Genomic DNA, 21,721 nt, shown 5'->3' on the forward strand with positions numbered 1-21,721 from the left:
CTTTCTCTCTTAGCAAATTGACAGGAAGCATTTTTTTTTTTTTTTTTTTTTTAAGGATTCCTGCTATGAGCAGCGGCAGCGCCCGCCCCCCACTGTTGATGAAGGAGTTCCAAGCAATACTTATTTACCTTTGGTAACCTAGTAGCCTACCGGTCTCTTTAGGGTCTTATAAACACTTTAAATAATGTAATCTTTTGTGTATTTATTTTGTTGTTGTTGAGAATTTATGAACCGGCTATAGAATAAGATATTTGATTATGCTATATGAATGAATTAATGCATTTTTTGTTAGAACTTCCTCTTTAGCGTCAAGTATGAGGGGATGATTCAGTCTGTAGTCGGTTTCTGAGAAATTCACAGTAGCCTAAGCCTAATAGTAGCTCGTATGCTGAGCACCAGTTATCCATAGAGGGCGCCAAATTTTGGGCAACTTCATACAGCACAATATGATTTTATTTCCCTATAACAGCTGGTATCCAGGGGAAGCAGGTTATTATTTACTCATTGTTGCGAAATTGTGTGCCTGTTTTTCCCTGCAGTCATTATGAGCATATTTTTGCTGTACTGACAATCCTTTGTTAACGTGTCATTCGATATCAAAATATGTACTTTAATATAGTACGTAATTAACTATGTTATTTATTGTGGTTTGCACACACAACTGCCCAATCCACATGGACCCATAATACATAACATATTGTTTCTGCACTGAAACAATTCTCAGACAAGAACATTACTTTTTACATACAGGCTACATTACAGTGCACACAAAAATCTTTATTTCCTGCCCCGAGCTCTATAAATAAAACCTGCCACAAAAAATACCTTCCTAAGACCTTTTAATAAAAACTAACCATAATGTAGTCTAGTTGAAGGCAAATGTAAGTGTATTTGACAACTATAACTCCTCACATACAGGGCACACATACAGTAAGTGGAGGCTGGTGTGTACACAGATAGTGAATGAAAAATACAGTTGTAATGATGTAAAGTATGTCTTTATAGGAGAAATTACAATTGTTGACAAATACTTTACATTTAATAAACACAACACAAAATGTCCTCATAGGTGCTGACAATTACATTATAGTGTGTTATAAACCATTTATTAAATATGGATATAGTGATAATGAATGCCAAATTATTGTTTCTTATAATAATCCAATCAGAATTCATTAGAAAATAAGGACATTTTACTAGAAGTAAAAATGGGTTTTTAAAAAGTAGTAGGGAAAATCCTATTTTGTCTAAGATCTGTTAACACTAATTTAGGGATAGTCCATTGCTGCTCTACTCTTACCATCAGACTTTTTTATCATCACTTTATGTATATCAGCATTAGGCTGTCTAAAGAAAGCTGACTTCAGATGATCATGTAAAGACAGTCTAATCTTTGGCAACATGTGTGTGACTGATAGAGTGCTCATACTATTCACATCAGCTCTCCCCCTGACTCAGCAATGACCACCACTAGCCTCAGGTGGTCATTGTACTGCAGATTAACCCCAGGCTATGGTGTCATGTCAGGCTTTGCCTTCCTTTAAACAACTCACTCGTACTTATCATGTAGAAGATAAGTGAAAATCAGACAGAAAACAGCTCTAAAACTTCTCAGCATAGAGCATCTGTTTTGGCGTAAGTTTTACCAATCCTCGGCTGGGAGTTGGTCAGAGGGAGGGGGTTGTGGGCAACGGACTGACGCCACAGAGCTTGATGGGTTGTTGGTAAAGCCAGCTGTGTCCACAGAGGTGAGTCAGGTGTTGATTCAGACCACCAGCAGGATGGGGGGGGGAGGTCACTAGGATAGCCTCGTAACAGTTCACTCGTTTCCAGAAAGTCTATTGTGTCATCATTGTGAGGCATGTATTTAGCATCCATCCATTTCTGGGACCATAATACGAGTCAATGAAAACGACTATGCGCATTATAACAGCATGCTGACTTGGCTTTTTAGCATGTATACTGTAATTTCCCCAAGTCAGTTACACTTTTGATAGAGTGGAAAAGAAGGACCTTTAAACGTGGTGAGGAGGAAGACGTTAAAAAAAAATAAAAAGACCTGTAAGTGCCCACAGACGTCAAGACTTGTAAAAGAAATACAAATAAACTGAAGACAGTTTGTACTTAACCAGAGGTCAACCATCAAATGGTTGGTCAGTTGAGGCGGCTGACGAACTAAGTGCCCTGGAGCTGCAACTGGGAGCTGAGAAAGCTCTGTTGCTCCAGCCAAACATCTGAGGCTCAGGGTGTAAGGCTTGGCAATGACAGATTTGGCCCTGTAGGCGATGCGTGTGTGTGCTTTTCTGTGTCTTTTATTTCTGGAAGGTTTACACAATCTAAATAGAAAACCAATACTACCCTTTTGTCCATATTTTCCAAGCTTTCTAATTGTGTATCCTCTTAATACTCAAGACATGACACATAAAGCAAGAGTTTCAATTCACACGTAAAGTCAATGATTTTGAACATAGTTTAGTGCATTTGACAAGACCTTGCATGATAGCGTGTTGGTCTAAACCACTGTTTAGTGAAAAAGGCAGCTGTTTAGGTTTTCCCACACTGACTCAGAAATTTACTCTAGCTCATGGTTCCCGTAAACCCGCTGTGTACGAGGGGGGAAAAGTGGAGTTCTCGACTGGAAAGAGGAGTGAAAAACAGAAAAATGTTATTCAACAAAATATTTTGGAGCTGCTCGGTCAAGCAGATTTTCACTGAACAGGGAGATTTTTTAAAAGCTCTTCTATGAAATTGTTTGTGGTGTTTGCAATAACAAAGGCACAGGCTTATTGTTTGCACAGCTGAATATAGTGAGCCCTTAATTCAGGTTGAGTCTAAAACATCAGCACGCTATTTGTTGAATATCATCTGACATTTTGGAGGGTTAAAAAAATAATAATAAAAATCTGTGTTTTATAGAAACCTTTAAACGATACCGAATGAATGAAAGAGTTGTAAGAGGAAACACTGTTGTAAGATTCAAATTAGATACTGTGGAACTGTCAATGATGATCTGAGATATGCCAGGAAGGTTCCTGGCATATCTAATTCCTGTTAGCCCTGTAATCATTATGTACAGTAACTTTACTTCCTGCCTCTACCTGCATGCCTCCCTTCATTTGTCCACTATTGAGCACTGCAATTTACAGCTGTATTACTGTAAAACTTCCTTGTTGGTTGAGCAAGACTTCTGTGTGATTACAATCATCACATAATAATTTCCTGGTAACTCTCTCTCTCTCTCTCTCTCTCTCTCTCTCTCTCTCTCTCTTTGTGTAATTTCTTTGAAACTCAAGTGGCAACACTGTTTTTCACAATTAATTCTTAACAAAATATAAACTATGTCCTTTTGGAATTGGTATAAAATGTATTTATGTATTTTGTGTTGACTAAAAACATTTTTAAATAGTCATCCCCGCTATGTGGAGTGACGCCATAAATTCTCTAAAGAACATTTTGTTCAGGAGTGTCAAAGATTCTTTCTGCTGATTGCGCAACTCTACTGTAGAGAATTACTGTCAATTTAGAGGGAAGAACACTTTGTAATTATTATTAATTTCTGATTTACCCATGAGCAGGAAATGACTGCACCATGTTAGGTGTAAAAATTGTTATTATATTATATATATATATATATATATTAATAAATAATATACATTAATAATAATATATATATATTATTATTATTTAGCTCACACAAAATCAAAAGTATATTAACCAGCAGAAAAGGTGAAATTCTACTTATGGTATTCATTATTTTTATTTATACCATGGTATGGGTGAATCTTCATGGGTGGAAATCTTTATATTGATTTGGGGGCAATGACATGGCTGGATAGCTAGCTGTTTGTCTAGTCTGTTTGTTTTATTGACTTTGAATATTGCTAGCATAATTTTAGCTTTATGGCTCATAACTGGGGTTCTATGAGCTGAGCGGACTAGAAAGATCTCTCGGTGCCAAGTCGTATCTAAAGTTCGACCTATTTACTAGAGCAGTGACCAACAATTTCCATTGCATATATGAACCTTATGGGAGGGTAACGATTGTTCTAGGTATTAGTCAAAAAGTGTTATGAAAAACTTTAGATTTTGATTGCAAAACACATGAAAATATAAATGAATGGTCTTAATTCTTCTTTGGCAAGTGACCTTGGTATAAGTGGGATACTGCCCTTGTGCACAAACTTCTTGAACCTGTCCAGAGTCATTCATTATGGGCCCCTTACCACATCCATGGCTATTCATTCCAGTATCTTTGTGGGGTCCCCTCACATGAGGGCCCTGTATACTCCCCTTTTTCCGCTAGTCCGACGGTTCTGGCCTGCCCGTCGTCCTTTACAGTAGTTCCTAATGGACACCTCTTTGGGCATTATGCCCGACATATCATGCATAGTACTTGTGCACTATGTATAAACTCTCTCTATTGTGTCTCTGTCTGCATAGTCTATATCCACGACGTTGCACTTCTGGGATTGCTCCGTTGCCGCCGGAAATTCCGCCGGATGTCACTCTTTTCGGCCGGATGTCCGTTATCTTACGCTTTCTTTGTGTTGAATTTTAAACTCTGGTCGATTTATGAGGATTATGGTTAACTGCTCCTGAGATCTCTGCAGGGTAAATCTTGACAGCTAGCTAGACTGTCTGTCCAATCTGAGTTTTCTATTGAGTGACTAAAACAACCTTTGAACGTACACGCTCCACCAAAACAAGTTTCTTCCCGAGGCTATTTTGCAGCGGCACCATGGCTCCGCTCGGTACTTAGCACCGCCCAAAACAATTGTGATTGGTTTAAAGAAATGCCAATAAACCAGAGCACCATTTTCTCCCATCGTGGAATGCTGTGTGGACTAGCCAGACCTTCCTTCACAGCACTGTAGAGGAAGGTCTGGCAAAGCAAGACTACTGTCTGCAGGGCTAAAAAATGGTGTGAAAGCTGTCAGTGAAAGTTGGCAGTGAAATCCCACGTGCAACAATTAGCTGGGCACATGCAGCACTTAGCATTTCTCCCTGCACAGTATGGCCAAGAGTACCCTCACTGTCACAGCTGCCTTCTGGGAAGAGCTAAAAGCAGAACACAGAGCCATTAACGTACCTTTCACACCCACAAAACTATTCACAATGATATTTGACAATTGCAACTATTCTAGGTAAGTATGAGGCCTGCTTTACCTTAGTTCATACTGTACAACTTGTGTTTTTGATAAGTATTCTTGTTTTATTTATTCAACTAATACATAGATTAGTATTCAAATAATTTACTAAAAGTTACAATCTTGAGGATCTCCAGTTCGTTTTTTCTGCGGCACCTATGGCGATAATTACTTTAAGTAAAAGTAGCAACAATATAATAGTACTCCTACAAATCCTGCATTCAAGTATTAAAGACAAACTGTACTTAAAGCGGCTATATGTAACTTTCAGTTTGTGTTGATTCTAGCGGCCGCTTTGGACAAAAGCGGTAGTGTTTTTACCACACCTGCTGACGTAAAGAGCTTTTCTTTACGGTGCTTTATTGCCCACTGCGGATTACTGAGTTAGCGTTACTGGGAGGTCATATAGTTGCGATGAATGTTTTGCTCAGACAGAAAATCATTAATTTACAAAAAGAGAATAAGTTACAGATGCATCGTTGCATTTCAAGTGTTGCTTACGGTAACTTAGTCTACTTTGGATGTATCGTGAGCTAAACGTTATCACTGTGACTGTGCCACGAGCCAAAGCATTAAGAGTTTGTTGTAGCAACGAACGTAATAATAACTTAGATTCATATAGAGCATTTCATGGAACCCACGGACGCTGTACACTATTACAGGGGGACAAGGGGAAAGAAAATAGTAGGCCAACACAAACACGGAGTAAAAAGAAATAAAAACCGGGCGCTAAATGGAAGGGAGACTTGATTTAATGTTGGGTATTGACGTACAACCACATCGCGACAAGTTATTTTATGAATGAAATAGACATAGTACAAACCTGAGGTCCAATTTGGGGTGGGTTTGGAATCATTTACAATCCCGTAGTTGTCTTCACTTTCCCTTTTCCTTTTAGCATTTAGTTGTTCTTCATTTAATTTCCTGTGTTACAAAGAAATCTGGGAACTATCAGAATCTGTTACTAGCGCCATCTACCTGCCGTAAATCATTCTGTGACTACGCGGGAAAAATTTAACCCAAAGCAACGGCACTAATAAAAACTACGTAAAAATAGTGTTCTTGTCACCGTTAGTCTCGTTTGCTGTTACGGGTCATTTAAGATGATTAAATGAAAAATTACAGAGTTTCAGAAACACTAAAGTATCAAAAGTACTTATTATGCAGAATGATACCAATCAGTTTTATAATATAATAGAATTGAATGATTATTATTGATGTATGAATATAAGCGACACCTTAATGTTGTAGCTGGTCAAGGTGGAGCTAATTTTAACTACTTCATATAGTCTTTATTTTAATACAGTATGTGATAATACATTATTTGTTTTGAGCTGATCATATCTTTGTGTGTAATATCTTAATCTGAAAAGTAACTATAGCTGTCATTTGGTGGAGTAAAAAGTATAATGTTTTTGTCTGAAATGTTGTGGAGTAAAAGTATAAAGTATCATAAAACAGAAATACTCAAGTTAAATAGAAGTACCTCAAATTTGCACTGAAGGACAGTACTTGAGTAAATGTACTGTCCACCAGTGGCATAGATTATTATCCCTTGAAAATGTGTCCATCTATCTCACAACAGCTGTGAACCTTCTTAACAGTAGCCTATTACATTGCCAAGAATGCTCTTTGAATAACTTATTTGATTCCTGATTTTATGACGTACTTTCTGGCATTGTTTGTCGTCAGCCCTGCCAGCAACTTTTTCAACTCTGGGCACCGTTCCAATATTTACATTTCACCACAATGTGGCCCATTGACAGGGCCAGTTCCAATTCTGCTTCCTTCAAGGTTAAAATGAAGAGGAGGAGGAGTAGTAGGAGGAGGAGGAGGTGAAAAGCTTTTCATGTGATAACAGGAAAGCTGTGATAAACTTAAGGGCACTTTTCCAGAGCCTGTTGTCTTTCCTTCGCTTGAATTTTCCTGGCATAAGCCAATGAGACAATAATAGGAACATCTAGTTCTGTTGTGATAAATTGCAACTGGAAGAGCACGTGGGTCAATTACCAACATTTCAGCCATGTGACAGTGAGCTGGGAACTTCAGCTGGGGCTATCATTGAGACAGACATCACAGGACTAACTCCTGAGAGACCTGCGCTGGAATTTCAAAACCCTTTCTTTCCAAATCACATATAGCTGACACAATTGGGGCAGTGACTATTTTAACATTTGGTGCTAACTTGTGAAAATAGATACAGGAAATGCACACTAAAGGAACGTGTGATTCAGTTCAGTTTGACTGTGCAGTCATGGTATTGAGGAAGAAGTTAAAGAAAGAAGTGAATGTCACAAACGTCATCAGGGCCTGGCATCCAGTGTGTCATTATTTTTCACCACGAGCCACATTGTGCTCAATGTGGTTGCTAAGGAAATGGCACCTTAACATTTACTGGAAAGTTGAAGTCAAATGGCCGAGATTATAGTGTGTAAATCAGCTGATCCACAGTGCACCATGTTATGGAAAAACTCAAAAGCAGCACAACTCATATTCACATATGTGAAGAAGGTTTGAGACTTTGATAAATTACACAAAAGCATTTAATGAACTCTTGATCGAGGAGAATTAGGATTAGCAATACAGTTAACCACATGAAGTGTCATTTGGTGCTATCCCAACTCTGAGTGAATGTGTATTTCCAAGAGAGCTTATATGTCTCGCTCAAGCTGTCAAGTTTGGCTGTCAAGATGCTCACCTAAATCTAATTCAGTCTATCTCTCTCTGGGAAGAAGGCTAAGATGTGTGTGAGGCCCCTTTTACTCTGTTTCGGCCGACCTTTAAATGGAGACGGTCCTAGAACACAACAATCCATTTTGCAGCTGCCTAGAATCCCTCAATCTCTAGAGAAACACATATTCATACTTGAACACAGGACAGGTTCAATAGATACAGTATATTCCAGATCTTCTCATCCCCTGACCTGTGACCTAGGAGTGACCTGATGTTACCTAAGTTTCCTCCTTGTCTCATCTTACCACAACATGGTGTTTCTGGAAATTCCACTACAGACCAAATCTCATTCTATCTTTGTCTAAAAAGATAGAAAATGATTAGTATATGAGATAGTTTAGTTTGACGTTTTGGGTAACACATTTATTTTCTTTCTTGCAACACAAGACGAGAACACAAACACCACTCTCATGTCTGTATGTTGAATATGCTGGAGCCAGCAGCCATTAAGCGTAGCTTAGCTTAGCATAGCATAGCATAAAAACTGGAAACAGTTAGCCTGGGTCCACCTACTAGCACATCTCAATGATTAACAGGTTATATCATGCTTGATTAATCTTTACATTAGTGTAAAAGACACAATTTGCCATTTTACTAGGGGTTATGCCCCAGACTATTTTTTGTTCCAGTTACCAGACTACCATTGGAGACTCCTGGAAGTTACTAGTCCCAACTAAAAAATAGTCTGGCACATAACACCTCAGCTCAGCAGAGCTTTCCACATGCTGGTGGGGGGATTGTGTTACCTTTGGACAGAGCTAGGCTAGCTATTTCCCCCTGTTTCCAGTCTTTGTGCTAAGCTAAGCGAACCAGCTGCTGGTTGTAGCTTCATACTTACCATACAGGCATGAGAGTGGGATCGATCTTTTCATCTAACTCTCAGCAAGAAAGTAAATAATGTTTCCCACAATGTCAACTACTCCTTTAATGCATTTCACAATGTATGAGTCAAGTGCAAACAAGAGGGAAACCTAATTAACACCCTGAAGGAAACCATCATGTGCAAGAGTGCAATCTGCACCTCTTTGATGTCTGCACTTTCCGACTGAAATAAACATGTGAGGTCATACCATCATAGTGGTACGAGCTGCATCTGGAAAATGCACATCTGCCCAGTTCCCCGAAACGGCCATTGTCCAGATAAACTGCTGCCTCAAACATCAGATTGCATCATGGCAGATAATATGATTGATCTGACGCTGCCCGCCTATCTCAGCTCGCCTGCCTCCATCCGTTTATCAGTATCAAATGTTTGGAGACAAAGGGAGCCAATGACATAATCGGGATGTTCAAAATGGACTTTGATTCCCACAAACCCCAGAAATAGCTGGCTGATGTCATTGGGCAGATGGTAATATATCTGTCTACACTATGATAGCAGGTTGGCTGAGAGATGCTGTTACACACACACACCTTGTTTAAATGCACTCAAGAGGGTGCATACTGCCAAAACATACAAATTCATTGAGGGTCTTGTGCATGCATACAGTTTTCATATGCAAATAGTATAATATGCTGGTTATCCATATGCGTATACACTCGTCAACACATGCAAACGCAGACACACACACTTCCTCTATAACACAGTAGTAACTTGATCCTGAGCTGTGCCAGTAAGTCTGACATTTCCGGATAGATTTAGTGTGTATGTGCAACCTTCACACACTGGTTTTGTGGTTACTGTCCAGATAAGAGTGCTGATAGCGGCCTGTGATGTGTGCCACGCAGAAAACAGTGATGTTTCAGAGGAATAAAAGGGATTTACCTAGAAGATGTCATCCTAGATGAGCCAGATCTTGATTGCAAGTTATCCATTAACTATAAGTCACCTTTTACTTCAGGACTGACTCAGTCACAGATGTTTGAGGATACGAGCCAGGATGTATCAGTCACCCAGAGGAAACCTTTGATCCTAGCTATTCCCTCAATCAGTAAATAATTCTACGTATGCATGACTGGGCATTCGATGAACTTACATGAAATGTCTTCAAGGCAGGCAGACGCAATGAAGTCATATCAAGGGACTATAAACTGACTGCAAGCCACTGGGAGTTTAAAATACAGCCTATTGTTACTGGTGCAGGTGTGTTTCTGCTCAGAGTGAGTTACAGGAGGGCTCTTTCATCATCTCTTTTTATCTTCTCTATTGCTTCTAATAAAATTGCAGCTGCTTTATCGGTCAGTATATACAGCCATGTATTTCTCATTCTTACAGTTAAGTTCTCTTTGTTTTAGCTGCAATACTCCCATTTTGCATTACAGATGTACAACTCCTACAATTTGAGGTTTGTGACCTCCGCAAACAGCAACTCAGTGTCTCTGAGAGGTCTAACAGTGGAGGCCCTTGTCTCCACAGCCTCTCCTACATATTTTAGATACGTATTCTGATTGTAAGCATCACACAGAGAAGCTCAATAGGACTTTTTATTTTGACTCTGACCATCAATTGTGCGGTAAGCTTGTCCTGAATCAGCGATCCCTCCCTCTCTTCTCAAGGCATTTCCTTTTGTCCGCTTCTAGTGGGGCACTCCCTGTAGACAGGAAATTCTTCTGGAGGTGCTCCAAACCACGGCCTCCTTTTCCCTCTTTTACTAGAAATCTTGGAAGGAGGGTACAGTCTGTTCCAACCTCCAACCTGCATGTAAACAAACAATCTGCCCATTCCAGAAATCGCTCCAGCTTATCCATCTACCAGCAGTTCTCATCTGAGATTTCGGCAATGCCTGTAATCATTAAGCTGCACAATATACTGCAATCAACATGAGATAATATATGGGATGCTCCATTAAGACATGAGATAAATCGTAAAAGTCCCACAGGAACAAAAAGTGCTTCTTTTCGCACCACATTGAAAAAGTTTCCGAGAATAAGAGCCACCCACAGTTCAATGAATGTGCAGAAAAAAAAATCCCACAATACCATGTTCCCGCTGGGACAAACAACCTTCTGTCTTGTTCACACAGTTTTTCTGCAACCCTACATCAGCAAGTTCACTACCCAAAAAAAGTTAATTCTTCTTTTCCAGTAAATCTAATTGTTGTGGCACTCAGACGCCATCTATCTCACAACTTAATTCTATTCAGTCAAATTCAATTCAGGAACAAATACTTAAACCTATACTAAATCTAAGGTGGCTGCATCATTTCTCAGTTGTAGACTCATCCAAGAATGCCAGTCACTGCTGTTACTACACTGTCTATCTGTTAAATTACTTTCAGTACTTTTAATTAGCTTCACATTACACTGCTTATGTTTATAAATGGGTCATAAATCCCAGCACACTCCAGTTAAACCAGAAGGATTGTATCAGGCGGTCTGCTAAATCTGTTTGTTTTCACACTCCTTTATTATCTTTACACTCTTATATATAGGTCACCTACGGACAGGTCCTCCTTAGGGAAAGTGATAGATGTAATGTTCAGATGTAAGTCGCATAATTTAAAATAAAAACTTAAGTGAGGCCATAGATCTTCATTTTTTTTTCTGCTCCAGCTAGTTTAAATTAGATGTTTTGCAAGATTTTGTATGCGGGCAATTTTCTGCATGTTTGTGGAAAAATACTAGTAAATTATATTCACTAATCCACATTCCAGCAGCATTTTACTCGCTGCAGTGAACACAGGCCAACGTTTTACTGCTTTTCACTATCATGTGCTATAACCTCACTCTCAGATGGCTAAGATACTGTGATATACTGTAAATGTGGTGTTTGCATGGTTATATGAGTGTGTGTGTGTGTGTGTGTGTGTGAGAAGCAGAGAGAGAGAGAGAGAGAGAGAGAGAGAGAGAGAGAGAGAGAGAGAGAGATAAGGAGAGAGATAGAGGAAGGTGAGGGAGAGACTTTGTTGTGGTTGTTTTTAAACTCCCTTTCTCAGAAATCCTGCCCGAGGATGAATTCAGCGTCCCTCGGATTCCTAAAGTAATTTGAACAGGATTTTTTCTTCCAGTAAAGTAACAATGCATCCGTCAACACAGCACCTGAAGTGTACATGCACCTAAAACATTGCGATATACAGTATCTCAAAGTATGAGCTGCACCTGGCTCCAGTCTGTCTCTGTGTAGTGTTTTTTTGTATTTGTATAAACATGACACGTAGTGTTAAGGGAGATCTGATGGGATGCTGTTTACTGAATCGCCATTGACAGCTTGTTATTGTCTAAGAACGATGATTGACAGCTTTTAATATTAAAACGTCAACTTCAAAGCATCATGCTTCTTAAATGACCTTGGTAAATGTATGCAAAACTGAAAAATGAGAAACCTGTTGAAGCAAATTTTATGCAGCTGTGAACTGGTTTAAAAACATCCACCATGGCTGTTTCATTTACGCTTGCGTGACAGCGTTTGTGTGTACACACGCCATTCTTTGCCTGCATGAGCCCAATACGAGAAAGGGCCCTTCTCATGCCAGCTGAGGTCAGGTCCTGACACTGTGGGGTGCACCATTCTCCCGCCGCGGTGGGCTGGGAGGCAGGGGGAGGCCTCAAGCGCTTCTGGGAAACAGCCTGGGCCTAATTGGAGACTGACTGGTCTCACATGTCTCCACTTACTGGAGGAGACAGAGGATCATGCTTCCTGGCCTATGAGAGCTGCTGTAGGCCCAGGCCTTTCCCCCTTCATCAGCATAACCACACAGCAGTGAATTCACCAAGCAGGCCTGACATGACAGCATGACTGAGTGCTGTGGGCTGATGTGTTTTAGTGCAGTGAGATCAGGTAGGATATACTGAGCGTTATATTATCTTTTTAAGTACATTTGACCGTGATACAACCCTTTTGGTACAGTTTGTTCAAAGGATCTCCTTTCTCGTACAGTACGTGCACCCTCCTCTTATTGTTATCTCTTAACTCATTCTGGGTCAGGACTAATGAAACCTCCCCCTCCGACTGTACAGTATATCATGTTCCCCTTCTCACGCGCACAAACCTCACCCTCACAACAAAGACGTACAAGTACATTGTCTTTCCTGAATATCCACAGTGAGAAATACGAGAAGTGAAGGCTGAACTGCTCAGATGGTGAAAAACAAAGACTTCCCTGCTGCTGCTGCCTCACCACCACCACACATTCTCTAACTTTTTTTCACTGTTTTTTTTTTCTTGCCGTGGCAACATGCCTCTCATTTCCCATCAGCCCCGGTCACATCCTTGGCCCTGCTCTGTAATTCTCAAAAAAACGCCATTATCACACCGTTATACAGCAGCAGCACAAAATATTGTTTGACTGCAGTTGTGCAAACATTAGCACGGTCAATTTCCAATCCACCAAAATTCTACTCATTTTATAACAGAATGCACAAATGCACAGCAGGAATCTCGTTTTGCAAATGCATTGCCATTATGTCTTTTCAATGCACATCTGGAACAAATTGTTTCATAATTTGTACCCCAAACACTTCAGGCTATGGCCCTGAGGAAAATAAAGAAATAAGCACCTATTCATTTAGCCTCGAGTTTGGGGCATAATTTGGTTTTGCTGGGAAAAAAGATATTTTAATCTTTCATAGATTAAAGGGCTTTTGAAAGCAATTCTCTATGCTCAGATAAACACGTCTCAACTTGAATAAACTCAGGTATTCACAAGGCAGGACTGTTGTAGGTTTTACTTTACCACTGTACTTACTACCTGCTCAACATTACCCACGGGTCTTGGCAACTCCACTACTACAATGTATGCGTCAGTACAATTTAGCATTAACTGGGAATGTTCAATGGGGAATGAAGCTGACTTGTGTTACAAAGTGCTTCTGTAGCTATGTTTTTCCAAACTGCTTTGAATCGCAGTCTTCCCTTTCTGTAAGTTACACATTTAAGATGCTGAAAAGCAGATTTGTGTTTCACTGCAACTTTGTGCAGACTGCTCAACATTTCATTGAAAATAAAGTCAAATGACGGAATGAAAACAACATTTCAGTCACACTTTTGCAACTTCTTACAACTGACCTTTTGGCAACTGCTGCAACCTGGTTGTCCATGTCCATCACTTGTTCACATTGTAATGTCAAAACAATGAGTGTTTTTTCGTGTCTCAATGGGGTATGTACTCTTTTTCATGGTACTGCAGGATGACAGTAAAAGTACACAATCCCATCTCTACAGAAGGTTAAGGTCATTTCTATTCATAGTCATTTAATATAAGTCAATCTTAAGATATGCATTTGTATTTTCAACTGCATTGACTCCGTTTCCTGCATTGAGAAAAAGTCATTTCTATTGATTGCTTTTCCAGGCATCATTTAATATGATACATATTCACTTGTAAATATCGACCTTTCCCTGCTGCCCCGACATTTGTGTCATAAATACTTTAAAAGCAAGCTTGTGAAAAGATATGAAATGTTATGAAGCTGTAAATAAAGGCTGGCTTGAAACAGTACCAAACGATTGGTTTCTTTTTTTATAGAAGCGTAATTCTATTTGTAATTGATTTGGCATTTTCAGCTGTAATTAATAAGCAGCATACAATAAAAAAAATAGACTTCCTTCTCTGCAGCTGAATGCCTCAACAGTTCCTATCATATACTGCCACCTGCTGGAGTTACATTACCACTGTAACGTGAGCTGATGTTGACATGCAGTTGCGTAAAAGACATTTCACAGCCAGCGTTGAGACAAGTTTGTCTTTATTTCAGCTTGATTAAGTGGCAATTATACAAACCTCAAATCAAAGATTATCGAACAGAATAACAAAAGAAAATGGCACAATACGAAACAAAATGAAGACAAAATACCCACTATACATTTACGTATGTACAACTTTGATAAATAAACCAATACTGTCTAGAATTATGATTGTTTTGCATTTTTCCTTATTTCTCTACGATTAGTGCACAGAGAGGAGTAGAGAAAGGAAGAGAACCAGGAAACAAAACAGAGAGGGAGTGAAGCTAATGACCAGCAGGCACAGATGAGAGAAGAGACAACAGTAGACAAGAGTAGAAAAGACAACCGCTTGATGCACAATCAGACTGCGTTTGCAAAATTGTACCTCAATGTAGTTTTTGCTATTTGACTAAATGACGTGTCACTGCCTCAGCGTGACCAATCAGACATCCTGACCTCCATCTTTTGGTTCACCACAGTACATTCCTCAAACAAGTAGTAGTTTTGTATTGTTTCACATCACACTTTGGATCCTGAGACTGGGACAACCCATTCTTTTCCAGGCATAGCTTCAATGAACCACACATGTATTGGTGCTGCTTTAAAGCCTCTACAACAATATGTCATATATTATGTCTTATACATAAACAACCTGAAGCACACAGTATTGTACAACAATCAATGAGGTTGGGTTAAGTAACCCTCTACAAAAGAAAAGAATGTTAAAGGCAGGGAACAAAGATTAAATGTTGTTCGTCTGGGAGAAGAAAACTAATTTACTGTCACTAACCAGCAGCTTTTCTCATCATATTTCACCTAGATCGCCAGGCACTGTGCAACAGTAAAGTCATTTTCCTGTGAATGAAATTAAGTAACAGAAAGTGGTGTGTTTGAGACAAAATGGGAGAAAAATTTATTGGAAGAGAAAATGAAAAAGTTCTAATTCCCAGACAACCTAAAACCTCAAAAAGAAGCCCAGGGTGATAAACACTAATCCCCAAGATGCATCTCCAGGACCTTCGGGAAATGAACAGCGAGAGCCAGATCCAACACTGAGAGCCTGTCCAGACAAGCACACACCCTCACCTGCAGTGGTCCGTCCCCACACTGCAGCTTCACATTTACAAAAACACTTTAGTCTGGGACACAGATGAGGCTTTCATTCCTCACATGGCTGTCGTGTTGTAAACAGGATCCATGTAAACGCCGACATGGAAAGTTTCAGAACATCGTAACAATCTCCTGAGTGGCAACTATTTTTTTTTTTTTTATATATATAAAATTATTAACAGTTAGCAAATCACACCCTCCCTCCTGCAGTTTCTGTTGCAAACCTTGTTTTTTTATTATTACAAAAGCAAACAAAAAAAGACTGAAGAGGAATTGACATTTAAAGCTGTAAAAATAGACACATATTACCCTAACATTTTAAAGCACATCAGAAAAAGTCTTTACTTTTCTTTCACAAAGCGAGACATATTTTGGTTAGAGTGCCACACTTGGTCAGACCTGCTGAGTTTAAAACGATGTGTGCTACGGGGGACTGCATGAGTGTATGCATGTTGTGTATGTGTGCAATGTTTATGGGAATTGTGTTTTTAAAGCATCTTCGAAGGGGATTTTGCTGAGTTATACAGCAAGATTTCCTTACAGCCTCATAGACAGAGAGCACAAACAAAGCTGAGAGAGAAAGAGACAGGAGGTTAGAGGACGCACTGGCCCCGACTCTTATCTAGAAACTTCAGCATGCTTCCTGTTTTTCTGACCTGTAGAGTCCCAAAGTCAGACCTAGAATGTATCCTAGAAAAATCCCCTGAAGAGGTCTGAAGCAGACCCCAACCGCGGCCTCTGCACCGACCCAGACAGGGCAAGTAGATACCTGGGCCCCCTGCTCTGTCAAGTGCAACATCTGGAGTGCTGAGCAGCTCTAGTGCCTCTTCATGGACGACACCTTCTTCTTCCTGGCTGCCAGCATCTCGTAAAAGGGGTCTCTGCTGATGGCAGCTCTGTGGACACAGAGGAAAATGTCAGTGAGAGAAGCATTATGGCATAAGTGGGCAAATTGCTGCACTTAAATTCTTAGAATTTATGTGGACGTGTGAGATTAGAAAAATAACATCCGCAATACCCGATTCACGATTAACCTTTTATTGTTTTTAACAAATACTTAGGAAGAATTGCTCAGCATATTCAGCACGTGTGCTTTTATCCCCCATTTTAGTCTTTACGCTCTATAACAGTAAAATCTTCTAAACTGTGCTGAAACAACTTGTGGAAGTGTGGGGATATAATATCAAAGTGGAAATCAGTTTAAACCAATCTGCTCCAAATGAAAAAAATCATGTATTTTTTGGTGAAAAACATTATGACTCCAGAACTTGACAATCATAGTAATCTATTGATAGTTGTCTTTGTATCCATGTACATTGTGTGGGCTAATAGCTAATTCAACATAGTTTTAATGACGGCAAAATGCCGAAATGTAAACAGCTACAGGGCTCAAGTTGTAGCCACAGCAAATTTACTGACTCCAATGCAACATTATACTTCTTGTTTATGTTCCCCAAAGCCCCTGAATTATCGGGGCTTTAATAAACTTAAAGCATGACTATCCCCGAAAATCGAAGCAAGACAAATATAAATAACAGGAGTAACTTTGAAAACCTCAGGCCTACAGCAATGCAAGTTACAAACACACACTGTATCATACTTAGGACTGTCACGATAACAAATTTTGCTGGACAATAAATTGTCTCAGAAATTATTGCGATAAACGATAATATTGTCGTTCTGAGACCATTTTCATCTAATATAATGATAATAGCATAATAACGCAGGTACACCTTTTCAAAGCTCAATAAACTTTTATTTCTAAAGAATATTTAACACTGGAACTGGAAGACATTTTAAATATACACAATAAATGAACAAAACAACCCAAAACAATAAATAAAATGGAAATTTTTCTGGCTGCGGTAATTTCCATTTAAAAATTATCAAGCTCATTTTTACTTAGCATGCGATTAATTGATTTATTGCATATTGTGACAGGCCTAATCATACTTAGGGCTAGCCTAGTCCTACCAGACTCTCGTACATTTCATTTGTACAGAGAGTCTGGCCTCTCTCCATTGACAAGTGTTAACTTCCTTGAAGGCGGGTACTCTGTTGAAGTTTAAAACTATTGGATCTGCCCAGAGCCACTCTGGATCTGCCATAACCAATCGCTAACGTTTGGTCGTGACGTATGTCATGTGCAACGAGAGGGGAGACGACAACTATCGGCTTATATTTAGCATTAGCATCGCTAGCGTTAGCCTTAGGCCGGTTACACACTGGATGCGTCGTGCGAGTGTGTCAGCTGCGTGGCGTGTCTGTTTATATTTTGGCTCCCATGTTACCAGGTTAGAGCTTGCACACTGCCTGCGTGACACGCACGTTTGTGGCGCGGCTCGAGCCGAACCGCAGAACCGACGCCTATTTTTCAAGCGACACGCAAGCGTGTTGGAAGCGTTTCCAGGCAAAATAGAATAGGAAAAGATGTTTATATGTCATTTTGACACTAATACATATTAGTAAATGACATGTTGATGTTTGAAAGTATCTAGGTTTTGATATAAATGCAGATATGAATGTAATAAAAAAAAAAAAAAAAAAATCGATTTTCTATTATTGCACCTGTCCATACAGAACGAAATATTCTGTAGCCTATTTTGCCGTCAATAATGCCGACGTTGTCTTTGCTGTAATCAAATCAGTCTATATTTATGTTTAACATGGTATTTCATTTTATCAATGGGAAACATACATGTGTACAAACAAGACTAGCAGCAGCAGCGCCGCGTCAGACACGTTTCTGGTGTGTAAAGACAGAAAAATCCACGCAGCTGCCACGCTGCTGACACACAACAGAAACGCCACGCTCACGCCACGCAGGCAGTGTGTAGCCAGCCTTAGCCAACTCCTTCACCACTAACGGAGCGAGCTGGAAAATCTAACTTTTCCCGAACCCCGTGGGGATGAGGGCCACAATATCATGGCCACCAACATAACTCAGCAAATATTGTTCTTGCTCGGGCTCGTTGCCACAACGGACTGAATGGCTTCGCTTGCATCTTTCTAGTGCACGTCCTCAACGTCATCGTTCTCAGCCACTCCCTCTGTTCGCTGATTGGACCACCAAATATTTGGCCGGAGAAAACCCAAGAATATTCCGCAAACCCAGACGGAGTATCGATATATTGCCCAGCTCTAATAATACTATTAAAAAAACATTTACTTGATGCTGTTCATCCATTCCTCTTTTTCCTCAGCAGTGGGGGCGGAGATACGGTAGAAGGTGTGGTTGCCCTCCACAACGCGTCCGTCAGCCTCGGTCTTGCACGCTTTTATCACCTGGTCCTTGTTGTCAGGAATGAAAAGCTCAAAGCAGTTCTACAGAAATTAAGTGGATGGAGGTTAGAAATTATAGAAGAATTATAGAATAGAACAATTATAAGAAGTATCATGACGTAAAGACAAAAATAACTATTTATCAAAAATGCTATCATCTATTAGCTCATGTACCTACAGTTCCATATGTGTACACTGTGTAGATTTAGAAATTGGGCTTTATGGCATACTGTTCACCTCTGTATACTGCTTCATACAATGTTGTGATGACGTAACTGCCAGTAAAAATGTCGTCCTCAAATGTCAAAAACGGTGCATGGTACACAACACAGCTGTGGAAATCCAGCTAAAATAATCCCAGTTGTGAATGTTCTAAAAGGGCAGCACTGAAGAGTCCTTCTTTATTGTTCATTTAAAAAATGGGTAGTCGTAAAATCTTAGTCCTGACTGTGTGTAATCACAGAATGAACCATTAGAGGGAGCTGTACTTACAGGCTTCTTATCCTCCACCTCCTTGATGCTCAGGTTCTCCAATGGGATGATTCCTCTGGGCTCTTTGTCCTGGACAAATATCAAATATGTGAGTGACAGAGTGTTGCACACAGGAAACAACAAGAATAGAGTGGGCAGATCCTTCACTGTGACTGAGAAACTGAGCTGTACTCACTGTGGTGTACTCAAAGTAGTACAGACAGTTGTCCGTGAGGATAAACCACCTCCTCTTCCAGGTTTTAACTCGTCCCCCTGTGGCGCAAACAGCAAGCGTTAGAGAGGCTCAGCAAGAGAAAAGAGAGAGAAGCGAGCACCTAAGCACCGGGTCGAGCAGCAGACAGGCAGACAGATGTATGGGCAGACAGACAGATGACAGCTCCATAGGACTCCTTTCACCCATAACATCCCGCTATTCACCCTGATCCACCATCACACCATGCGCTCACCATCACCACAAATGCATGGCCTACACCTCTGGTTATTTTTCTTGATTTTATAACTACTTATTCCTTTCCCCTTTTATGTGTTGATTATAATTTGTCGCTATGTTCACACCTACAGTACATTTTAATTACCACTTAACAGTTAAATCCCAAATAGTTGATTAATGCCATATTAAGGCTAACTGGAGTCGATGTGATGCTACACAATAAAGCTACATGTCTATGTGTCTAGAAACTGCTCACTTGGCCCTGTTTCTTTTTCCTTAGTTGCGGACTTATCGATGGGCAGGATATAGATCCATGTGTTTTACACTCACTGAACTACCTACCAAATGAAGTAACTAAAAATAAGGAAAAGCACTCCAATGACTATAGGATGGCTGAATGTGGAACGTAATGGGGCGACTAAGGATTAAGTTCCCTTTCACACCCAATAGGGGCTTTTTAGTTAACCCTGTGCCCGCTGATCTGTAGCTGACCTCTGACCCCCTTTGTCACCAATACTTCCTGTGAGGGGAAACCTGATCACAGTAGCAGATGGCACTCTCGCTCTGGGAGGATGGTGTGCCAACAAATTGAAAGGGGCAGGAAGCTCAGCGCCTGGAGCTATGCTCGGCTTCTCAACAGCCATCTCAGACATGAATTTCCGGTTTTGGTTTTGTTAAGTAACTTCTCAGTCATATAGGAGCAGCTGAACATGACCTGATAAAGACCTAAGCCTTGTCTAGACTAGGCTTTTCCACCACCAATGTTAGTAAAAAGCTGCAATGTGAAACCTATCTACCAGGATAGAGGAGGCTTTGAGGATGTTTGTATACAGACATGTAGAACACACTTGTATTATCATATAACAGCAGTAGCACTGTATATGATATCCCATCATAGGTCAATGATAGGTCAAACACTTCAGTCTATGCGTGTTATAATCTAAAGACGCCATCGACACACGCTTCACTCGACAGGCAGAGATGGAGCGCCCCTCGCCACATCTCGACTCGTCAGCGTGTTGCAACACAAAGCGGACAAACACAAAACACAGACGCGATCGGCAGAATCACACAGCTGACAGCCTGAGAGCTGATTGGGTCAGTTGGAGGTTCGGTTTGTTTTCATGGTCACATCAGTTACTGTCACTCCCAAGAAAGAGAGATGACCTCCTCCCGTGCAAGAATGTCTGGGACGAGGCGGGACGTCCCAGCAGATTGTTGCAGAGATGTGTGCATGGGGCTGGACCGGAGTGGAGCTGAGTGGAGGGGGGCACCCATGCAAGACGGGGCTGTGGGAGGCTGGGCGAGTAAAGGTTCAGAGGGAACAGGTTTTCTTGTATATCATATCTAGGTTCCTTTGGAAATAATTTGTCTCAACAAAATAAATTAGCAACTGGTTCTGTTCTTACCTAAGGGCTCCTATTTTGTAATTATTAGGAAAGATGCATACATTAGAAGAATGCACAGTCAAACTACCAACCATGTGCACTGTAAGTGTATAAGCATGCTTGAATCCCTTTCGACACAATCCTCTGCCCACGCTTCTCTCCCACAGTTTGGTCCAGTCCGGTCTAGCACCACACCGGGCCGCAGCCACACAGTTACACTTCAGATCCATTTACAGCATAAGGAGAGCAGAGCCACATTGTTGAAAAGGTGCAGTATTCCATTTTCATGCAACCAGAGAGCAAACAACAATACGCCAATGGGTAAATGGGTTCATGATCAATTTGGGGAATAGAGTACAATTCCTTTGTTGTGCTCACTGTATGGAGAAAAGGTATAATAATGCAGCTTTAAAAACAAAAATACAAACAGAGATCAAAGAGAGTGACCACCACAGCGTACAGAGAAAAGAGGGTCAAACTGCTCAGTAGAGTGGTCACAAAGCATCAGCTCCCTGAGCCGAGCCCACAGGGGGGG

At 40.4% G+C, this 21,721-nt stretch overlaps 1 protein-coding gene across 4 annotated transcripts in view; it reads right to left on the reverse strand.

Moving 5' to 3' along the window:
* Window positions 1-14,487: 14,487 nt before the first annotated feature.
* The window catches only part of cyth1a (cytohesin 1a), a 47,384-nt gene continuing 40,150 nt past the window's right edge, over window positions 14,488-21,721 (reverse strand). For 3 of the 4 annotated variants that reach the window (XM_031312316.2, XM_031312315.2, XM_031312317.2), the window contains exons 10-13: window positions 19,544-19,622; window positions 19,369-19,437; window positions 18,764-18,918; window positions 14,488-16,490 (exon numbers count right to left, since the gene is read on the reverse strand). In XM_031312316.2, the coding sequence (XP_031168176.1) occupies window positions 16,412-16,490; window positions 18,764-18,918; window positions 19,369-19,437; window positions 19,544-19,622 (382 nt within the window). In that variant the 3' untranslated portion in view covers window positions 14,488-16,411. The remainder of the gene's footprint in view (window positions 16,491-18,763; window positions 18,919-19,368; window positions 19,438-19,543; window positions 19,623-21,721) is intronic. The other variant, XM_031312314.2, reaches the window with a different exon arrangement.

The sequence above is a fragment of the Sander lucioperca genome, chromosome 21 (assembly GCF_008315115.2).
Source record: "Sander lucioperca isolate FBNREF2018 chromosome 21, SLUC_FBN_1.2, whole genome shotgun sequence".
Lineage (NCBI taxonomy): Eukaryota > Metazoa > Chordata > Actinopteri > Perciformes > Percidae > Sander > Sander lucioperca.